The sequence below is a fragment of the Carassius carassius genome, chromosome 38 (genome assembly GCF_963082965.1).
Source record: "Carassius carassius chromosome 38, fCarCar2.1, whole genome shotgun sequence".
NCBI lineage: Eukaryota > Metazoa > Chordata > Actinopteri > Cypriniformes > Cyprinidae > Carassius > Carassius carassius.
The window spans coordinates 23,870,749-23,893,910 of record NC_081792.1 but is presented as its reverse complement, the minus strand read 5'-3'; the positions used below and the strand labels follow the sequence as shown (position 1 = coordinate 23,893,910).

The following is a 23,162-nucleotide window of genomic DNA, read 5'->3' as shown; positions in this document are numbered from 1 at the left end:
CAGCCTTAGTAAGCATTAAACATTTCCTATACCAATACTAAGATTGAAAATAAGATAAGATAAGGGCATAAAAGACATCTTTCAAAAACATAAAAAAAATCTTCCTGAACCCAAACTTTTGAATTGTAGTGTTCATAATATAAAATAATATTTCTTTTAACAGTTTTGCAGATTGACATAAATCATCTCTACCTGTATATGGAAAAGCTTCAAAATCCTAATTTTGTGTCCAAAAGGATATAAGTTCAAAGGACTGAAATAAATGTATTTGTAATTTTTGAGTAACTATATCTAAACAAGTCTTATAAAGCTAAAAATAATATATATATATATATATATATACAGTGTTGGGAAGGTTACTTTGGAAATGTAATAGGTTACAGATTACAAGTTACCCGGTTTAAAATGTAATAGTAGTGTAACTTTTTCAATTACTTTATTAAAGTAATGTAACTAATTACTTTTGAGTACTTTTTGATTACTTTTCTAAATTTGTGAAAATTAAAGAATAATGAATAAAAGCATATACATCAACTCAAATACATTTATCTAATAAGCATGTGTCGTATTCTGTGTAATAAACTCCTGAAACATTGGTGTTTTTTTTAAACTGCTGTCTCTTTGTATATGATGTGATGATAGTTTTCTCAAAATAAGTCAAATGCACATGAAGTGACACAGAGCAGTTCTAGAAATTATGTTTATGTGCTCGTGTACTCCTATATTGAGATGGCAGAGGTTGAAAACACTGTGAGCTTCAGTAGGCCTATGTGTAGTAAATGAAACCAAAATTCAAACTCATACAAACAAATTAATGGACAAAACTATTTTTGGTATGGACCTGACATAAAAAAGGTTTAAATCTTTAATTTGGGGACATGCTAAATAATTAAAAGTTCTCTCCTGAACTGCACCTTCACTTCCATTTATCTCTTCAGTCTCTTTATTTTGCCCTGTTATCCATCTCTTTCATGACTTTAATACTCAAGATTGAACAAAACTATACTTTACAATACAATACTCTACAATACTACAATATCTTTATAGAAAAATCCTAATACTGTACACGAGTCATGTTTTCCTTACAAAAATTGACCATGCTTTTTTTAGCCTATATACAATAACCTTTTTTTTTGTTTTGTTTTTTGCAAATGGATTTGTATTTATTTTTAAATAACTCAATTTGTAAAATCATTTTAAATTTTTGGTTACCACAGTTAAACAATAGTAACTATTTTCTCTGGATTTATAGAAATATATTAAAACGTTAATTTTCGTAAGGGTTGTGTTGTTGTCTGTCCGTAGCTCCCCCTAAACCTATAAAAAAAATCGGATTGTTTTTCAGCTAAATTACTACTGTAACATTACAACTGATAATAATGATGTCCTTTATATAGTATTTTGAGTGATGACTGATGAGCAACGTGCTGCTGCTTGATTAATTAAATAAAAAAACAAAGAAAAAAAAAGCATCTTTACAGATGAAACTGACCTGAAACCCTGAACAGGAGTTCTGCTTCTCTGCTCCAGCTGTGCGCTTCCACAGTCCACTCTTCTCTCTCTCTCTCTCTCTCTCTCTCTCTCTCTCTCTCTCTCTCGCATTGATTACTCTGAGTCTGATCCAAACCGTTTGGCGGAGGCGCGGAGAGCGCGCGAGTCATGACTAACACTTCCTGATTTATTAGAGATTTAATTATCAAACGGCGGATTCGCAAATTATCGCTTTAGTACATTCGGCAGGCAATTATACAATAATGATATTAAAATAGCGGGCAAAATCGGCTGCCAGGCCACCGGGAATTGTCCCGCTTCTCCCGGTGTCCAGTCCGCGCCTGATTTCCACAGACACGCAGAACGTGCAGGAGTCATATATTGCATTTTTGGGGCTTAATATTCACAGACACTAGTCCATGTCATGTTTTGATTCAAGTGTACTGACCTACTTTTGATTTAGTCATCCAAAATATGGCATATTCCGTCCGCGTTAGGCATTCCGTTTTTATGACTGGATTCTACGAACCAGACTGTTTCCGCATCCCGGAAATTATTAGGGCGGTATGTCTCAGAATAGTCAGTGAAATCAGTTAAATCTGTATGTGGATGTGTGTAAATATTCAAATGTAATCCCCTTTGTAATCGTTAAAAATTTCATAAGTAACTGTAATCTAATTACTCATTTTTTCTTAGTAACTGTAACTAATTACAGTTACATTAATTTTGTAATTAAATTACGTAACGCCATTACATGTAACTAGTTACTCCCCAACACTGTATATATATATATATATATATATATATATATATACACACACACACACAAACACACCTCACAAATGTGCTTCAAAAAAAGAACACATCCCAAAGTAATAATTCAGAGTAATAATTCCATTGCTTTAACACTATATTAAAGGTCCCATTTTTCGTGCTTTTTTGAAGCTTTGATTGTGTTTACAGTGTGCAATATAACATGTGTTCATGTTTCACAGTATTTTTCACACAATTCACTTATCTGTATACCGCTGTTTTCACTGTCATAAAAACGGACTGATGTCTTCCTTGTTCTATGAAGTCCCTCCTTCAGAAATACGTAAGGAGTTCTGATTGGGCCAGCGGTTCCTGTGTTGTGATTCGACAGCAGCTGAGCGCGCACTGCCCTCCTGGAAACGCGATTGGACTAGTTTTGAGAAGCAAGTGGGCAGGATTTGTTTTGAAAACCTGGCAATCTTGATCTGAACCATAGACAGTAAAAGAATGCACGTGCTGGAGATGTACTTATAATCACAGGAGCGTTTTTACTGACGAGATGCGCATGAAAATCGCATTTGATTTTTTTGCACAGCCCTACCATCTAGTTAACAAAGCTAAACAGTGTTGCCCTTTGTGTAATAAGTTACAGAAACTGTTAAACGCACCAACTTAAATAATAAAATACACTTACCTTATGTGGTCCATAAACAACGCCTTCTCCAGACAAAGAGGGAACTGCTCCGTCTTTCAGGAATAATCATTGCGTGAATCCGGCATTAAACCGATTGAGATTGAGGAAGCTGTCCTCAGCAAAATGTGCTGCACATAGTTTTACATGTGGATTATAATTTTCGGGAAACCAAGTTAAACATAAATTGTAACCATTAATCTCCAAGTACAGCGTCCCTGGGAAGCCCAAACAAAGGTGATTGGACTCCGAGATGAAAATAACAGCGTTTTGACGACATGGCGACAAACACAAATACAACTCTTCCTCTTCTCCGTCGGAGCGCAACAAGACCACGCCCTTTTTTTGTGTATTGATGTGGGCGGAGGTTAATATCTCGCTTGGCATTGAACTTTGAGCTTTAGAATTTTACAGATATTATTTATACTCTAACAACAACATTACAAACTAACTAAAGTTTAAAACATGGGATCACGAAGAACGGGACCTTTAAAACTGTTTGCCTTAGTATAGTGGTAATATAATGCAATGGGAACAGAGAGAGGAAAGACAGAGGGAACAGATGCTTCAAATAGACAGTAAAAGTCTGATATCATTGTTAATGTTCCTTGGGGGGTGTCAAAGGCCATGTTCTCCTTATCACAACAGTGGTGATGTCAGCAAAAAGACCTGCCATACTCCAAAATGCCACCTAATGCACAATGGAGAAGTCAAAAACCATATGGGGTGACATCATTACTGTATGACCACTAAGATCAGCCTAAACCCTCCAGTCAGAGTCGAACACACATTTGATCATTAGTGTGTCTGTCCTCACAGTGTGCTTATTACTGCTTCTGTGCTTATCCTCCTTAGTCAAATATCAATTTACTCAGAGGCAGGGGGTTCAGGTAAAACTTTAACCGCAGAGGCCTGTCCTACAGAGATCTCCCGACTAATCAGGATCCTGATGGATGGCATGCTGATTAAAGACTCTCAATGAGGGAATAATTGCTTTGAACTGCGGCAATGAGAGAAAAGCACCAGGAAAGAGATTTTGTTGTTGTTGTTGCATTTTTCTCTGTCTGAACTAACATTTTTGGGGCAGAAAATGGAAAAACAAGGGAAATGTGAAGCTTTTAACCCTGATGTGTTTACTCGAGCCTTTCTAGTGGAGGATAGAATAAACCATTTAACCAGAAATGCAGATCTATATTTATTGATTTGGTACTCAAGAAACATTTCTAATTGTTATATCAACGTTGAACAGTAGTGCTGCTTAAATTTTATTTCATTTTGATTCTGATTCTTTGAAGTTCAAAACAGCATTTATAAAAAAAAATATATATATATTAGGGCTGGTAAGCGATTACAATTTTTAATCTAATTAATTACATGATGTGGTGATTAATTAATCTAATTAATCACACATTAAATTTGGAGAAATTACTCTGAAAAGATAAACATTGTTGTGCAAAGCATCAAACAGAGATTACAAAAAGTAGGTTCAGCAAGAAATATTTTGTTTGATTGTTTTGGACCATGTAAGTAAATGATGACAGAATTGTCATTTTTGGTTGGGTGAGCTATAACTTTAATTTATTTTCTTAATTTTATTATTATTAGTATGAAAATATGAAATTATTTATTTAATGAAATTATCCTATAAATAATAAACTAAAACTGCCAGTAGGTGGTGGTAATGTCTTAATGATTAAATCATTGAGTCATTTATTCATTCCTTTTAATCATTCAAATGGCTGATTCATTTAGGAGTGAAGTAAAGGGTTCTTTATGAATGGTTCATTGAATCATTGGTTCATTGACAGCAGACAGCTACTTGTGCTTTTGAATCACTCTCGCGGTACTTTAATGTCATACACCGATCGGTCTGTGCAGCGCCACTTCAAATCCAACGCGACTATGGCCAATGGTTCAACGCGCCAAATGGTTCACCAAATTTGTTCAAAATGTGGATTAAGAAATGAAATGCTGCGGTGGGTTGCTCGGGGATGAACAGTTCTGATTTGTCTTTATATTTTGGTTGGCAAAATTTTGCAAAACAGACAACATTGTATCTAAAATAACACAATATTAAATTCTTAATGAACTGTTGTATAAGAGGAGTATCACATTTGCACTCGTGTGATATTGCACTTAGCCTACAGCTCGTGTGATATTTCTTGACTATGTGATGTAATGTAAATGATGCCCCATATCTTGAATTTTAGGGATATTCTTTAGGCTCCATCACGCAGTAAGTTGTTGCCTCACATTAGTCATCAATCGACTGTACGAAATGGCAGATGATCCACATAGGTCTGGGGTGGGACAAGTGCTTTAAATGCGTTAAGAATTTTAACGCGTTATTTTTCTCCATAATTAATTAATGCGTTAAATTACCAGCTACAATATATATATAAACATTTAAATAGACATTTCACAATTTATCGCATGCCTGAATAAAGAAGTATTGATTTCTTAAAAACAAACATACAAAGTGTATATACATAAAGACCTTGTGTTTTTATGCTAACATGCAGCTATTATTTTAACCAGTGGAGAACACAATTCATCATTAATAGCTTTTTTTGACTAAGTATGACCATGAGAACAAATTTCCAATGAAGTAGGACAATAAGAAATTTTAGGGGCCATTTACACAACACCATTTTCAACTAAAAACAAAATTAAGCTTAGGAATAATACTTATGTTTTAAATATATATTAATTTTCTTAAAAAAACACATTGATTCACTACAGGAGGACTTTGCCCACCCCCCACCCCCACCTCCCGTAGCTGTGTGAGACACTTTTTTATTAAGGATGGGCGTTTTTTTATTTCACTTCTTTTGGACTGATGCACTGCAACACTCACTGAGTGCCACTAAACAGCTTAAAAGATCAAAGACAATTTCTAATATAACTGCGACTGGATTCGTCTGAAAAAAGAAAGTCATATACACCTAGGATGACTTGAAAGTGAGTAATTTATGGGCAAATTTTCATTTTTGGGTGAACTAACCCTTAAAAGCATCTAAATACTTGGTGAGGGTAGAGTTTGTTGGAGAAGACACGCAAACACACACACACACACAGACATACACACACACACACAAATCACCCTCACAGATGTGACAAGCTTCTCCAACTTTCAGACTGACTTGTATGTCTCACGGGGAGTTCATCTCCCTCCGTCTCTCATCTCAACACAGCAGGCAGGCGTAGAGAAACAGAACTAAGATACGAGCAGGACCCTGTCCCGTGGTGTCACAGGAGCTTAAAGCTGTGAGATGGGATGAGGTCACTCGCAGGGCATCGCTAGCAAAGTCACTTTCAGCAAGATCGGGACACGGTTTTACTCAATTTTGGCAGCACAAAGACAGAGATACTGTTTGAACTATGATATCTTATCTGGTAGAATCCACATTATCAATTTCTATTAACTTGGAAAAAGCAAATTTTGAGTGAAAATTGAAATTGGTTTCCAATCCCGTAGGATTTTTCCCCAGGCAAAACCCATCGGCCTCCACTGCTGAATATATTTCATTGGGACCAATCATAGGCTTTGGTTCAAACACACCCAAGGCAGGTTATTTTCTCGCTATTCAAACTTTCAAACGCTTTAATCACCCACAACACAGGGTTCCCCATATGGTGGGATTCATCAGTGGCTGTACTTCCATTATGAAGGAAGACCTCCGGCAATATGGAGGCTGCAAACAACAGCACTGTACTCACCACAGCAGGCTGAAAACAGCTCGATCTATTGGTTTCTTTACATTTTTTCTCCCGGCCAATGTAATCAGCGACCTTAGCGTAGTTAGGGTCACACTCTGAGATGAAGTCTTCTCCAGCCTGAAAAACGCAGAGCTAACAGCTGTGGAAAGTTCTTCAGTACACAGATTTTACCTTGGGCTCACTGCAAACAACAGCACTGCAACAAAACTAGCCCACTCCCATTCTTAGGAATATGATTTAGAAATGTAATCAACAAGATCTTACACACTCATTAAATGTGATACTAAACACACTGCAGGTGTCTGTGAAAACTCTTCAAGTTAATCATAGAAAGGCAAACAGCCACACGTGTGAATATAATTCATATCTTAAATACACACAAGCATTTAAAAGTTTGAGGTTGATAAGATTCACATTTTTGTAAGAAGTCTCTTTTGCTCAAGAAGTCTGCATTTATTTGATAAAAAATACAGTAAAAAAGTAATATTGTGAAATATTACTATAAATGAAAATAAATGTTTTCTATTGAAATATTTTAACATGTAATTTATTCCTATAATGGCAAACCTGAATTTCAGCAGCCATTACTCAAAAAAATAAAAAATGAAAGCTAATATTTTTATGTTATGATTCTTTGACGAGAAATCTTTTGTAACGTATGAATGGCTTAACTGTCACTTTTGATCAGTTGAATGCAAACTCACTGAATAAAGGCATTCAATAAATATATAAATATATAAAAAATACTGACTTCTTACTGACCCCCAAACCTCTGGCCGGTAATATATTATACATTCAAAATATTATCTGTGTAAATCAGATACCAATCTACCGTAACATTCAGTAACTTATGAGTATAGAGGAATTTATGCTATTGCTATACAGACACCAAGATGCTATGCTACACAACTAAAACATTTTACATTTGTAACATTTTACTCTTAAAACTGATGAATAAGTGTACATTCTGTTTAGCTTATGTAGAGAGTTAAGTATAATTGGAGACTGGCTACTGTCTTACTAATCAACAAATGCACTGGTACATGTGCTACACAGCATGACTCAACAATGCAACCATTGTTTATGCTGAAATAAATCAAATGATGTATTTATGATGTCTGAAAGTGTCAGGGCCATTGGTGTGGTTTACACATTTAAAAAAACAAAACATTTCCTGACCCAGAGTTCTCTGGAGACGGCAGCATCCTCCCTCTCAACAGCGTGAAGAAATGTTCTAGTCTGACACTCACTCACCCACTTTTTGGATGCATCCTGGGTGAAACAATAGGGCACATGACAGATTAATTACTCTCTGATGGTCACAGATGCAATTACAGTGCTCTTTTGCCTATCACAGAGACTTTAGCAAAGGAAATCGAGCTGTTTTTGGCCTGTCACGATTCAGTTGGAGTCTGGGGTGAGTGCTGGTGGATTTTGATGTCTTAAATGAGAAAGACCTGGGGATGTTGCTCTGGAAGGCAATGGTTCTGCGTCTTATTGCATGTAAAACACTAGTTCCAAAGTGATATGAATATATGATGTGAATTTACACGTGTCCTCACAGATGTTGTTCATCACCCTAACTAGAGTATGAACATGTTCTACCGATTTATCACTTAAAAACCTAATAACCCTCTTTTTTGCAAAAATTTTGCCTGAAAAGTATTATTTTAAAGTGTGTTTTAAAGGGATCCTTCATGCAAAAATGAAAATTCTGTCATCATTTGCTCCACCTGTCAGTCCAATTTGTATAAATGACTTTATTCAGTGAAACACAACAGGAGACTTCCATAAAATGGAAGTTAATAGGGTCCAAAGCACTGGACCCTACTAATACATGTTTAACTATATACATTTCCTGTTAATGTAAATGAAAATGTATAAATGCAAAAATTTTGAATAAAAGTTGCAAATGTGTGTTTGATCGGTGCAAATGCTTTCCATGTCTATTTTTGTGTATTTTTCAATATCATGGTGATGTGTTATTGGGGCTTTTAATGTATAAATTGCATTCTTTCATACAGTATATTTCATTTAATAAAGGAACTTGTGAAGCACTTGTTATTTGCATTTTATGTATGAAGAATGTAGCTAACATGCAAACAGTGTTGGGGAGTAACTAGTTACATGTAACGGCGTTACGTAATTTAATTACAAAATAAATGTAACAGTAATCAGTTACAGTTACTAAGAAAAAATGAGTAATTAAATTACAGTTACTTATGAAAATTGTAACGATTACAAAGAGGATTACATTTGAATATTTACACACATCCAAATACAGTTTATTTCTTTCCCAAATTGCACTAAGACATATGGCCCATAATCTCCGAGACGCGGAAAACACATTCGTAGAATCCAGTCATAAAAATGGAATTCAGCCTATAACGCGGACGAAATATGCCACATTTTGGACGAATAAATCAAAAGTAGGTCAGTACACTTGAATCAAAATCCGATATGGACTGATGTCTGTGAATATTAAGCCGCAAAAAGACTGAATATGAATCCTGCACATTCTGCGTGTCTGTGGAAATCAGGCGCTGACTGGACATCGGGAGAACCGGGACTATTCCCGGTGGCCTGGCAGACGATTTGGCCCTCTACTTTAATATTGTTATTGTATAATTGCAGGCTGAATATACTAAAGCGATTATTTCCGAATCCGCCATTCGATAATTAAATCTCTAATAAATCATGAATCGGTTAGTCGTGACTGGCAATGGTTGGGCTCGCGCGCTCTCTGCGCCTCCGCCGAACGGTTTGGATCAGACTCCGAGTAATCAATGCGAGAGAGAGAGAGACCGGAGTGAACTGTGTAAGCGCACAGCTGGAGCAGAGAAGCAACACTTCTGTTCAGGGTTTCAGGTGCAGGTCAGTTTCATCTGTAAATATGCTAATGTAGTTTTGTCTTTGTTTACTTAGTCAAGCAGCAGCAGCACATTGCTCGCAATCACTCAAAATACTGTATAAACGACGTCATTATTATCTTTTGTAATGTTACAGTAGTAAGTTAGCAGACAAATCATCATATTTTATCATAGGTTTAGGGGGAGCTAGTGCATACAAAAACACAACCTTTAGGAAAATTAATGCCTATGGTATATGGCACTAACCGTGGTTTAACTATGGAATTTGTAGTAAAAATAAATACAAGTGGTAATTCATTTGCCAAAAAAACAAAATTGCACTTACAAAACATGGTAAAAGTCAAATAAAAATCTTCAGTATTAAAGTCATGAGAGAGATGGATGGATAATGGAAGTGAAGGTGCAGTTCAGGAGAGAACTCTTAATTACGTTGCATGTCCCCCAACCTAAGGATTCAAATCTTTTTCATGTCAGGTCCATACACAAAATAGGGTTGTCCATGTAACAGAATGGGTTGTGGGTGTATGAGTGTGAGATTTCCCAGCCTATTTTTTTTCCCAGTCCGCCCCTCATGGAAATTAATCTCTAGAAAAGTCACTTCATGAGCATTTTTTACTTATTTTGAGAAACTATCATCATATCATATACAAAGAGACAGCAGTGTTTCAAAAATACACCAATGTTTCAGGAGTTTAGTACACAAAATAGGACACATGCTTATTAGATAACCGTATTTGAGTTGATGTATATGCTTTTATTTTTTTATTAACTATTTTGCCCCAAACCATTGTTAGATGCAGTTAGATGCCTGTAGTTATGCAAAGATTTGGTTTCAAAAACAGTATCTATAAACTATTTCTTTTGATTTTAAATCTGCTTTGAACTTCAGATCAATCTCTAAGTAAAAGGCACTACTAAAGTCTGATTGTGTGGTGGATGTGTTCAAATGTGATCATCTTAATTCAGCTGATGAAGAATGATGAAAGTCTGACAGTATTGAGCTCTACTGTAAGGTTAAACCTGCATGGTGTAAAATGGTTGAAGATGATTAACAGTTGAAAAATTAACATTCATTAGAAATTTATAAAAGTAATCAAAATGTACTCAAAAGTAATTAGTTACATTACTTTATTAAAGTAATTTAAAAAGTTACACTACTATTACATTTTAAATAGGGTAACTTGTAATCTGTAACCTATTACATTTCCAAAGTAACCTTCCCAACACTGCATGCAAAGTAATTCCTAGATTAAAGCACCTTTATGGCTTTTAGTACATGTCTGTTAGTTTTGAGATCACCTTTTACTAGCCGTCTTCATCTCTCTTTTAAAGATTAATTTCCACCTTGTTTTGAAAGTCATTTTCTGTCCAGCTTGTGACGTCAGATAGAAGAACTCCAGGCAAGCTGGTACAAAATTAGGTTTTCAAGCCACCAAAGTGCATTTAAGACACAAACTCAAGAATTTGTTCTCTTGTCAGCACACAGTTTTCTCATTTTCAGAACAGGACAACTGAACAAAATTAAGCACAAACAAAAGTGAAGAAAATTAGACCTTGAGTACAAAATAAACTGTGTAGGTGGCCAAATGAGCGTTTTTCAGTAGGAAAAGTGGACTCACTCCTTCAGGATGAAACAAGCATTGATTTTACATGTCAGGAATCATCACCCCTGTGGCCCTTCAGAGCAGCTCTTCGAAGCACACACAGCACGTGAGGAAACTCACTCAAGAGCCTCTGAGAACTGACCACCGCTTCACACACAACTTCTACATTCTTTACATCACTACTTTATCTATAAAGCTTTTTTAAAGTTGGCTTCATCAACACTGAACACATGTTGATCTTTCCCTTCATCTACCCAACCAGGGACGTCGTTAGGCCTATTTTAGGGGGGCTGAAGCCACCTCAAAATGTTCCTAAGCCCCCCTAAATGATAAGAACAACAGTCAATAACAATTTGATTTATCAATAACCGTATCCTCATTCATATTTAGACGCAGCAAATTATATATATCCAGCGACAAAAAATAGGCAAAAAGTCAGAAGTTGGACGGAAGTACAAAGAGTCATTGTGCTATCAAGATGATGCACCACACCATCTCGTTGCATTGGTGTGAACTGGCAGCTTTAAGAACGCTGCAAGTAACTGGAGGATTCATCTCGTCTCATCGTTTTCAGACCCCCTTAGCGACTTTTTTAAAAAAAAGCGACTGTTCACAGAATAAAAATATGGGAATAACTCAATTTTGACAAAAATTTCAGATAGAGCCTTATAATTCCAAGGGGACGATACCATTGTATCCTTCAATTCATTGAGCAGATGAGATGGATATTCGAAGATATTTTAGTAGAGAGAAAGAGAAGCAGCCGCAGGAGATTGGCACGACAGTTGATTCTGAGGGAGCCGGTGTGACTGAGGTCAGTAATGTTCTATGTCTAAGGATTGTTTTGTTTTCTTCTAAAATTAAGCATTTGTTGGCAGGTCTAGGCACTGTGCAAAGCCTAAACTAAATTATTTCATTACATTTTTATATATGCTAGCTATATTCTGACTAGGGCTGAGACGATTATAATTGTGATTAATCGCATCCAAAATAAAAGTTTGTATTTACATAATAAATGTGTGGGTACCCTCACTGTATATAATTATATATATATATATATATATAAATCAATTTATCAATTAGTAACTGATTATTATGATAATTTAATCTATTAAAAACCTAAATATTTAAAGTATATATTTATTCTTTGAAAACTCTGCTGAAATATCAACATACTCTATTGTTTGAAAGTTTGGGATCAGTAAGTCTCTTTATGCTCACCAAGGTTGCATTTATTTGATCAAAAACACAGTATTATTCAGAAATATTGTTACAATTTAAAATAATTGTTCTATTTTAATATATTGTAAAATATAATTTATTATATAACCACCCAAATAGGTAAGTTGACATGAACTTCCTGAGGTCTTCATAGGCATATGTCGGATGTTTTTGTTACGAGTTCTGGAGAAGTACTTAATTGCGGCATCTTGAAATGTAAGTTACAGTAGCTTGGATACGCCGGACGCCATTAATAGGCCAAGTAATAATCTTCTGTTCTTTGTGAGCTGTCAATCTCACGCTTAACAATTGTTGCCATGGCGACATGAGGAATTCTCAGTGCAACTCCAGCTGGATATAAGATTGATCAGACTTCACAGATAACACAGGCAGATGGTCTCACAGTTTTCTGAACTGCCGTACATACATGCCTACTGATCCAAGATCTGCGACAACAAGGAGTAATATCCAACCTGGACCAATTTTTATTTACCACTTCTGTTCTCCTCGATCAATTGCAGAATACAAATGTGTATCACCTTGCTCCTCAACTGACTGTACTGTACTAAACACTGTCATTCACACATTTGATTATGCAGTCCTAATATGTGTCTTCTCCGACTGGATCTGACCTTAAAGAAATATCAAAATGTGTCAGAATTCTCTGGCTCAGACTGTGGATGCATCTTACAAACACAAACTGTGTGTTTAGCATTTCTGGAAACCTTGAAATAATTGTTGCAGTTTGGTTTTGCAGATTTATCCTGTGCGCTATTAGAGAAACAATACAAAAAAGAGAATTATGTCATCATTTACTCACCCTGGTGATGTTTCCAAACCTCTGTCAGATTTTTTCTTCCGTGAAGTACAGAAAGATTATTTTTTTGTTAAGGATATCTTGGCCATTTTTAAAAGACTGGGGTGTCAAGATCCACAAATGACCAAAAAAGCTGCATAAAAGCATCTTGTTCACAATATTCCAAGGCGTCTGAACCTATACAATAGCTTTGATTTGACAAAAAGACCAACATTTAGATATTCATGGAAAGCCTTATAGCTCCCTATGACAGAAGTATCTAAACAAATCATTTTATCTTTTGGCTTTCATATGAAAAACAGTGGCCATATTCTTCAAAAAAATGCCCTTTTGTGTTCTACAGAAGAAAGTCATACAGGTTTGTAGCAACATGACAGTGAGTGAAAGATGACAGAAACAAGTAATCATGGTAGAAAAACACTCAATTCAGTGAGGGACCGCATAAATGAATTTCATTGTCGTCTAAGAAAAAGTTTATATTGGACATATTGGCAACTCACCTGTTTTCCAGATGTACTGGCTTCTTTTTGGTGCTTCAGCCCCCAGAGAAAGGGACATTAATGCTACATGAAGGAGGGAAGCCCACAGGGTGAAGAACAAGGTAATCGCATCCTTCAGAAATGCCATCTTTTGTCAGCTTCTTGGTATCTATCCTGCAGAGAAGAAACACACAGTCATTTTGTTCTAGAAAGTTAAGACATCTCATGTACAGTTTTATGGAAAATTAAAAAAACCAAATACAAAAACAATATTCATATTTGTATATTTTCTGGATAATACTCCTTTTTTCTCTCTCTCCATGTTGCTGAAGTTCTTAAGTGGTTTCTTACTGGCAAAAGTCTGTAACATCTTGGTTTCTAGTCTCTCCTTCAATCGTAGTATATGAGATTTTATCCATCAAGCAGCTGATCATGTGGAAAATTAATAGAACACGTCATCTGACGATTCATCCAACAACATTATGTTTAATATCTATTGATGTTATTTATATATTTTTTCAAACAGTTGTTATCAGAAATATCACATTTATCCATCAAGATAAAGCATATTAGAAACTGACAAAAATATTTAGCCTGAAATATCCTTAATGTCTAATTTTTTTTAATTTCATGACTTAATAATGAATTAAAATGTTAACTTCAATATATGTTAAATTGCTATATCTAAAAATAATATTTTTTTTTTTTTTTAAAGTGAATTAAAATATTCATTAAAAAAATATTGATTTGTTTAAAAGTTCTGTCAACTGTTACTGACTGAACATTTACTTGCAACTAAAAAAATGGTTTGCAACCAGCTTCATGTGATGTTATTTTCTTCTGGTAAAGATTTTAAATGCATTGTTGCAAATGTTCTCTAATTGAGTATCATCCATGTTGGGTACATTGTTATGGTTTTCAATGTCTTTATGATTTTAATTCATATTTGAGGTTACCCTGATCAGGAAAATAACTCAAGGTTGAAATTCTAAGTCAAAAAGGTGAAATCTCCAAAATGATCATCTAAAATGCAAATGCAATAATATGTAAAAATGCTTTTATACAAAATCCTTCCTTGTCTACCACACAATAGAACAAAGCGCTTCAGCTTCTATTATAAATCTGCTGTACTAATTAACTTCCAGCCACAGATCCAAATGTGTTTCATTACCTAGATGTTGGTTTAAAATCTCGGTATAGAAGCTTTAGCACAGGTGAGAAATATAGGATCTGCCAGAGAAGATTTCCTCCCTGGAGACACTGAACACATTTATACGAAACCTAAACCTGTGAAATCCTTACTCCGTATCTGTTTCTCTCCCTCTTTGCCTCATTTTATTTGTCTGTCTCTAAGGCACACATAAAAATATCCATGGAGTCTCTTGAAGGGAATTCATTGGCGTTTGTTAGAGCTGACTGCATGAAGCGTGTGCTCTGTTTGAGGAGAACATTTAAAGAGATGAACAGGACACTCAGTGCTTTCCACACAATGAGCCGTGGCTGATTCTACTCAGCTAAATTACGTTTGCCACATTCCCGCTATGTCAAATCTGTTACTTAGGAGAGAGAGGAAAAGGTTGGAGAGAAGAGGAGGACAATAGAGAACAGACAAAAGGTTATAAAAAGCAGGAAAGTTAAAGACTGTATAGTGACTCTAAAAGATACTTAAAGGGATAGCTCACCAAATAAATGAAAATACTGTCATCATTTATTCACTCATATGTTGTTCCAAACCTGTATGAGTTGCTTTTTTATGTTGAACATCAAACAGTTGGTGGTTGCCATTGACTTCCATAGTATTTTTTTCTTACTATGGAAGTCAATGGCAACCACAAACTGTTTGATTACCAGCAATCTTCAAAATATCTTCTATGTTCAACATAAGAAAGGAACTCATACAGGTTTGGAACGACATGAGGGTGAACAAATGATAACAGAATTTTCATTTCTGGGTGAACTTTACCTTCAATATCCACTTAATAATTGCAGAACTCCACCAGAACATCTGTTTCAGACAAACAGTAGTCAATTAACCCTCTCAGATGGATGAGGGAGATATTTTGTGACATCCAAACACGATAGTTTTGAGGTGGGAATTAATTAATGATTAAGGATTATTATTATTATTATTATTTTTAATCTCTTAAAATTAAACAAAATAATGCACATTGCACAAAACACCACTTCCTTGTGATTTCATTGAATGTTCACTGGCTGTAATGGTTTTCTGCTTCCGAGACTCTTTACTAGCCAAATGGCTATTAGCTAGACAGCTCCATATCTTCCCATTCTATTCCCCCTGATGTTCCTGAGAGATTATTCCTACTTTTTCTCCACATCTGTCTCTTTCCTTTTCCATAATCCCCATACCACTCCAATTTCCAAATATGTAAATCACATTCCATTCAGCAGTACTACATAACACTGACTGGATCTGCATCAAATGTTTCGTTAGCTGCTTAAAAGCCTGTCACAACTGAAGTGAGCTTAAAGACACAGTTCTCAGCTCCATTCCTCCAAGTGCTGTTATCTGAGAATTCCTTGCTCGTTTCATCGTAATAATGTAGATTGACGCATAGCATTAAACATGTCTGTTAGCGCTGACCGGAGACCGAAGAGTAATTACAAAGCTAATCAGTTTCGACAGGACTCCATTCACTCACGCATGTGCAGACCCGAATGCATCCGCACGCACACAAAGTAGAAATAGGGATCTACAAATGACTGCTTGATTAAAACACTCGGTTTTCAAGAAGGCCGGAGAGATTTGAGGAATTTCAGGCTCACTGAAAAGTTTAATTAAATAGTGTGTTTGGCTGATTAAACGGGTGCATCCTTTTCATTAAACCTAGAAATCTTCAGCTCTGTTTTTGAGGGTCGAGAGGTTGTAAAGAAAAGAATAATGAACAAATTTATCTTGATCTCCAGCATAAAGGTATCATTAGGCCCCCAGGAAACACACAAACACCCCCTTCCTAACAGGTCTATTCTAGGCAGTCTCTTTCAAGGTAAGCTGAATATATATATATATATATATATATATATATATATATATATATATATATATATATATATATATATATATATATATGCATGCATTTAGAAGGCTTTTTTCAAGGTTTAATCATAGCAACAACAAGCATACTCATTTCCACAGCAATTTTCAGGTGGGTTTGCAGGACATCTCACTCCCTTGAAATCACTTTTCACCCACTGGAAGTGCAATGACATTTTCATAATGCCAGCCTTGGAATGGCATCTCATTTAAAACATTTAACTCTGTGTTAAAATTCACCCTTCCTTCATAACATCTCCCACGCTCGAGATTTAGAGTTGACTTAAATTTCATGCTTCAGGTGTGTAGGAACTCAGATATCCAAGTTAAATGCCAATATGGCTCACCTTTGTTTAACCTTTGCTTCAGCAGTATTGTAGTAATTAACCTAGAGGACAACAGAGCTAATCTTGCGTTATTGCAGCGGCTGCTCTCACAGATGTTTCCTCTTTATGAATCGTTGATCTTATTTTTCTCTTATTTCAGAATAATTAATGTGCAAATGGATAGGTTGCATTAATGAAGAGAGATACAACTTCAAGAAGATCCACGGGCCTTTTGATTAATTTAATGCATCCTCGCTAAATACATTAATATATTTTTTTTTAAATTAAAAAATACATTTTAAATTTACGTTTTGATGAAGAAATAAAAAAGGGAAAATGTACTGTATTTCTCCCCCTCTCCAGAATATGTGTGTAATAGAACAGGATAGTGAGGACAGTAAAATCCCTCCAATTAGTGTTCACATACAAGACAGACGCCCGCAAGTGAGTGGCGTCAACTATATCAGGTAATTACTTCAGTGTCAATGTTAATCCACATGTCACAGAGTGTGTACGTTTTCTCTATTTCACCTGATATGGTGCTTCTGTGTGTGCGTTTTTAATTATGCGCATCAATTTCATGTTTTACTTTGTAAAAAGAGTATCTAAGAGCCTTTGGCATAAGTCATAACTGGACAGATCAGGTAACAGGGCTCGACGGCCCATTGTATGCAGTGCACAGTGACAAACTGACCTTCCCTGCTGCTGAGTCAATTACAGTTCAATTAGGACACAGACCCCACTGTGGCCTTGAGCTCTGCAGCAAGAAGCATATGGCGGCTATATACAGCCAGCTCTGGCTCAGCAGGAAACTGTCGCACATACACTTATGAACCAAAGTGGAAATGAAAGAATCAATAAAAATTTAGTTTCTATAGCCTTCAAATGAGATCTGTGCGGAGCTGCTGGATTGAACATCTGTTCTTGTAATTTCCTTGGTGGCTGGAGAAAGCTAGTTCTTAAATAAGATGAGGTATAGGCCTATAATTGGTAAAGTGTATGGAAAACAGAGCGAGTGCAATTACAGACGTCCAAGGGCTTTGAAATTGACTTTCTGGCTTCAATACAGTCCACTACGTACATGAAAGTTCACTAAGCACCAAATGCAGGTAAAATTAGCTTTGGTGATTATTTTACATACACTTTCTTTTAATAGAAACGGCAACATAATACGTTGTTTAATTAAAAATATATTAATTGATAGTCTAGCACACTTGTGTGTCTTCTAAAAACATTTATCTCAGAGAAAATAACCTAAAAACATTTACTTGTTTTGTTCATTAGTAATGTCATTTTAAACCATTAATAATAAATAACGTTAATAATAATAATAATAATAATAATAAATATTAATGATAATTTATTATTATTGTCAGCACTATTTTAGTTGGCATAGACAATTTATAATAAAAGAAAAACAATCTACTAAATTAAACATGCCAGACTTCCAACAACAACAATAATGTTATTATTATTATTGTTGTTGTTGTTAAATGGCACAATAATTGCCTGACTGCTTTAAGACCAAACAGAAGAATCTGTCAGACGGTCACATTGCAAGCCAACAGTAAGTGATTAAACCACCAACATGAAAATATGAGGAACAAAACCATATGTCAGATATAGTTTCAGTTGAGATCTTATATATAAAGCTGCGAGTCACACAGCGACATACTGTACACTGGAGAAAAAAGTGGAATAATTGCATTGCCTAAAGGAGGAAAATATGGCTTCTATTTTAAAAATAATGTAAAATACAATTTTGTGTCAAGTAAGGAAGATTTATGGCCATTAAATTCATCCTCCATTGGCCAGTGCAGCAAAAATGTAATATTGGACCTTGTGCGAGTGCATTAAAAACTAAGGATCCATGCCTTCTCCTATAGCTGAGATGAAAGCAAACTGCCACATTGAGGACCTCTTTTAGTGACAGCATCCGTCATTCAATATCTCAACATCTGACGAACAGCAAAGACTTACTGCAGTAGAACTCAAGACAAAGATGAAGAGAGAGAGAGAGAGAGAGAGAGAGAGAGAGAGAGAGAGAGAGTCTATTAGTCTTTGAGCTAATTTCCACACAGATTGAAATACTGTTGTTTTCATGTGTGCCACACTAATGAGAGTTTCTGCATAAAAAACAGAGCGGGAAGTGGGTTTCAAAGTGCTTCACTTAAAGCAAACTCAACATGTTTTTGAGTTGTCTTTGATTGTCTTTTCTTTCATCTGTTCTTCATAGTCCCATTGTGATTCTTAGCTGTGAGGCCTGAAAACTGGGCTCAGGATCTTTGAGAGCTGGAGTCACTGTTTCAACTCTCATTTGAAACAACAGAGAGAAATGCTCAGACAAATGTCAACATTTTAACCTTGTTTTTATAAAGCGATCTTGTTTTATCTGTGAACGCTGCAGGGTTTATGAAAGATTAGACAGTGAGCTAGCAGTGATAGATTGGGAAGTGGTCCTTCAGCTATAGTGACATGTAAAATCAAATCAGTTCAAAATTTTAATGAATAAAAATATAAAGTTATTTATGAGCCTGTCAGAATATTAACAGCTAGTGTGATGTCCCCTTATTCCACTGACATGCATTGGGTTGTTTGAATTGAATGCATTGTACAGAAACCCCCAGTACAGGTATAGACACTGTATCCTGCCAAACTTCTGATGCCTTTGATGGGCCACACAGGACCAGCTGCTGTCAGTCTTTTGAAGCCTCTACTTCATCACTGCATGATCATCTTTAAAGTTCTTAGACTCTAGCACAACTTTACTTGTTTCACAAAGTCCTGGACCTCTCCACTGGAAGTTCCACAGCAGCATTGTTGCAATGTGATGCAAAGAAAATTCCTTCTGCTATAATCAAGAAAACGGTCTATACTGCAAGCAGCTCAACATATACTCAATGCATGCAAATTGCATCAACTGAAAAAAGAAATGCTCAATATTAAAAACAGGTGCTTATATGCAAATAAAATGTACTGTACAGATTTTTCATATGATGTGAATTAAAAAATTCTTTTTTTGCTTTTAAAAAACAACTGTTGTAAAATTATTTTAGTCACTTTCTGTGTCTGTGTTTCAATAAAGCAACTTTTTAAACAGTCCCTTTTTGGAGTATCCTAGTAATCTAAGAAATCAACTGAAGCAAACAGAAATGTCAAACACTCACTCTACACCTCTTCAGATGTGTCTAGTCTACTGTAAATCATTCTCACTAAACATCAATTTAGTTTTGCACAGCAGATGCTGAGACTTTCTCATATGATGGTTGATACCAGGAACCTTCAAGTGTGTAGCAAATCAAATCAATGATCAAATAAACCAAGAGACTGGAGAAGCACAAACTACAATAACACTCATCGATGGGCTTCAGCCCCCTGACTGTACTTTGGATAACTTGTCTTTACAGCTAACATGGATTTATTGTTTAATACATCTGTCATACTTTCTGACATAAAGCATGTAACTGTAAAGAAAGTGACAGCGCATTCAAGATATGCTTTTATCAGTATCTGGGTTCCCTGAGAATCAAATAGACAACCAGTGCTGCCAAAATGCTACCAGAACATTTGACCTTTTTCACTGCTACTTTCGATTTATCAGACATTTATTAGTAAACACAATAATGAGGAACACATTTATCCCCAGAAAGTGCACAACTATCTTCAAAATGATCATTTAGAATCTTCCCCACATAATGTGAAATATTCTCTGCCGACTGATGACCTATTAAAATATTAATAATGCTATTAAAATGTTTTGATCCATATAAGTCAAGCCTGTTTTTGAATAAGTGCCGTTTTCAGTCACTTATATACGACTGCGTACAAAGCTGCCAAAGGTGGAAGACCACCATCATGTTAACTAGACAGATTTTGTGTTGTTAGAGCTTGAGTTCTACAGAAGGCTTGTATTGTGAGTTTTGTGATGTATAGTGTATAATCTAAGTTGCATTTGTAATGTTTTTGGCAGGCGGCAGTTTACAGAGGACTGTGTCTGTTTGGACCACAATGACCACTTGCCCTCTGTTAAGTGAGATGCTGAGGGCAACCCAACAGTATTAATTATTCAGTCATGGGCTTTTCATAATTAAACTTGGGAAGCAGTCTGCATTGAGTTTTCATGTGGAATCTATGTGTGTGCATGAGTGCATGCTTTGGTTTACACTGGATCCCCTGCAGACTGAGCATCGTAATGAGGTTAATTAGCAGATTTAAAGATATGATACAGACAGACGCATGTGTGAATAGCAATGAGCGCTCCAGCACTCTATGTTTGGAATGATTTTTGTGGAGAGGAAACAACACAGTCGTACTCGGTCATCTACAGACACTTTAGACTCTTTTATACACCCATTTCAAGTAGGAATTTACTATCTTTTCCCTCAAAACGTCATCTGACTCTCCTTTCCCAAACCAAACCAATGATTTTCCCAGTGGAGAAGTGTAGTTGGGAAAAGCTGCTGAAATATAAGTGTAGTTGTAATTATATCCATTAATTACTGAACAGAACTCCCAGAACAACGAACAGAACATCGGAGCAACATGGCAGCACACCTGACATTAAATACAATAGCACAACTGAAATCATTTCTTGACAATAACAGCATAAATGCTTCCTCTGAGATAAAAAATAAACTCATTTACATCCAAATGCACTTTTAAATTGTTAAAAGACCAATGTGCACGTGTTACCTGGTGTGCCTGACCCCTTTATTTAAAATCAATTAACATAATTACCCCAGCAAAACCTTGATTACTAAGTGCCCCCAACTACTGTTCCCATTCATATAAATTATGAATACAATAGCATTAATTATGAATCAAGCTCTGGGCTTTAAACATTCACATCACACTCACATCACACACTCATTCAATCTTCCGTCACTAATGTGCACTTGTAACATGGGAACCACATGTTCACGCCACACATTGCATTCTTCTCTCACAATGGATCTGAACAAAGCACCGATGGGCCCATTCCGAATGCATGACCCTCAGAGCAATAAAACGAACGCACAAATATTTTATGGCGGTATAGATGGATACACACACAAATCCGTCACAACATAGATCTGTCTAAGTGACAGCGAGAGTACAAAGGGAGATGGAGAAAAAAGAACAGAGATAGATCCAGTACAATCTGAAAGTGGACAAAAATTAAAAAATGAGACAAAAAAATGTTAAACATGGAGGAGTTGAAAGGATGATAGAAGGACAAATGTACATGTACAAGGATAGAAGATAAATGTACAGTCTGATAGTTAGGTGACAGACTGTGTGATGGTTGGACAGATGATTGGATTCATTGATTCTTAGGTAGAAGGACAGATAGATAGATAGATAGATAGATAGATAGATAGATAGATAGATAGATAGATAGATAGATAGATAGATAGATAGATAGATAGATGGAAAGAGAGGGACGAAAGCTGATAAGAAATTAGTTTGAGGGAGGTGACCCTGAAAATTTGAGCCATTAGAAGCCCATCTGTGAAGACCACAGGTAATACGTCGCCTGCTTTAACTTTAGTGGACATTTAATTAAAAGCATGGCAGGAAAAGACAGTAGCCATATGTCTCATGATCAGATGGGTTACAATTCAAGATGAAGTCATGGGTAGACTGATACACCAACTCTTGAAACCAAAACACATGCTTTTCACTTTTGTTTAAAACTTAAACATGAAGAGATGTGGGTGGATGTCTTAAGACGTGTATAGAAACATCTGTTTATCTCCGCCTGCTGTTTTTGCCACTTTCTCCTGGTGGGAGGGAGGGAGGCTTTATCGGCTCACTAAATGAGTCTATTGAAACTTCCTGGCTGCCTAAACAATCTGAAACTGACAATCATAGTATTAAAAAAACACAAAAATCTAGTCAATTCAAAATATTTTCTCCTAGACACAACTGAGAGTAAATTTTCATTAAAGGTGAAGTTTTTAATTCCTGTGTCACTAGCAAAAATTACTGTTTTCAGTTTCCATGAACACTCAATCTAAAACAATCAGTCCTGAAACCAAGTGTACAATATTAGTTGACTGAAAGTTATGGCATCAGGTGAATCAGACACTCAAATGAATCACAGTGTTTGCAAAATTTGGAGAACTTTACAGACAAATGGCCTGCTTTAGATTA

At 35.8% G+C, this 23,162-nt stretch overlaps 1 protein-coding gene across 1 annotated transcript in view; it reads right to left on the bottom strand.

Moving 5' to 3' along the window:
* LOC132119595 (thrombospondin type-1 domain-containing protein 7B-like) overlaps nucleotides 1-23,162 on the bottom strand; it is a 48,563-nt gene that overhangs the window by 24,570 nt on the left and 831 nt on the right. Inside the window, exon 2 of the mRNA XM_059529695.1 lies at nucleotides 13,668-13,820. Within this exon, the coding sequence (XP_059385678.1) occupies nucleotides 13,668-13,794 (127 nt within the window). The 5' untranslated portion in view covers nucleotides 13,795-13,820. The remainder of the gene's footprint in view (nucleotides 1-13,667; nucleotides 13,821-23,162) is intronic.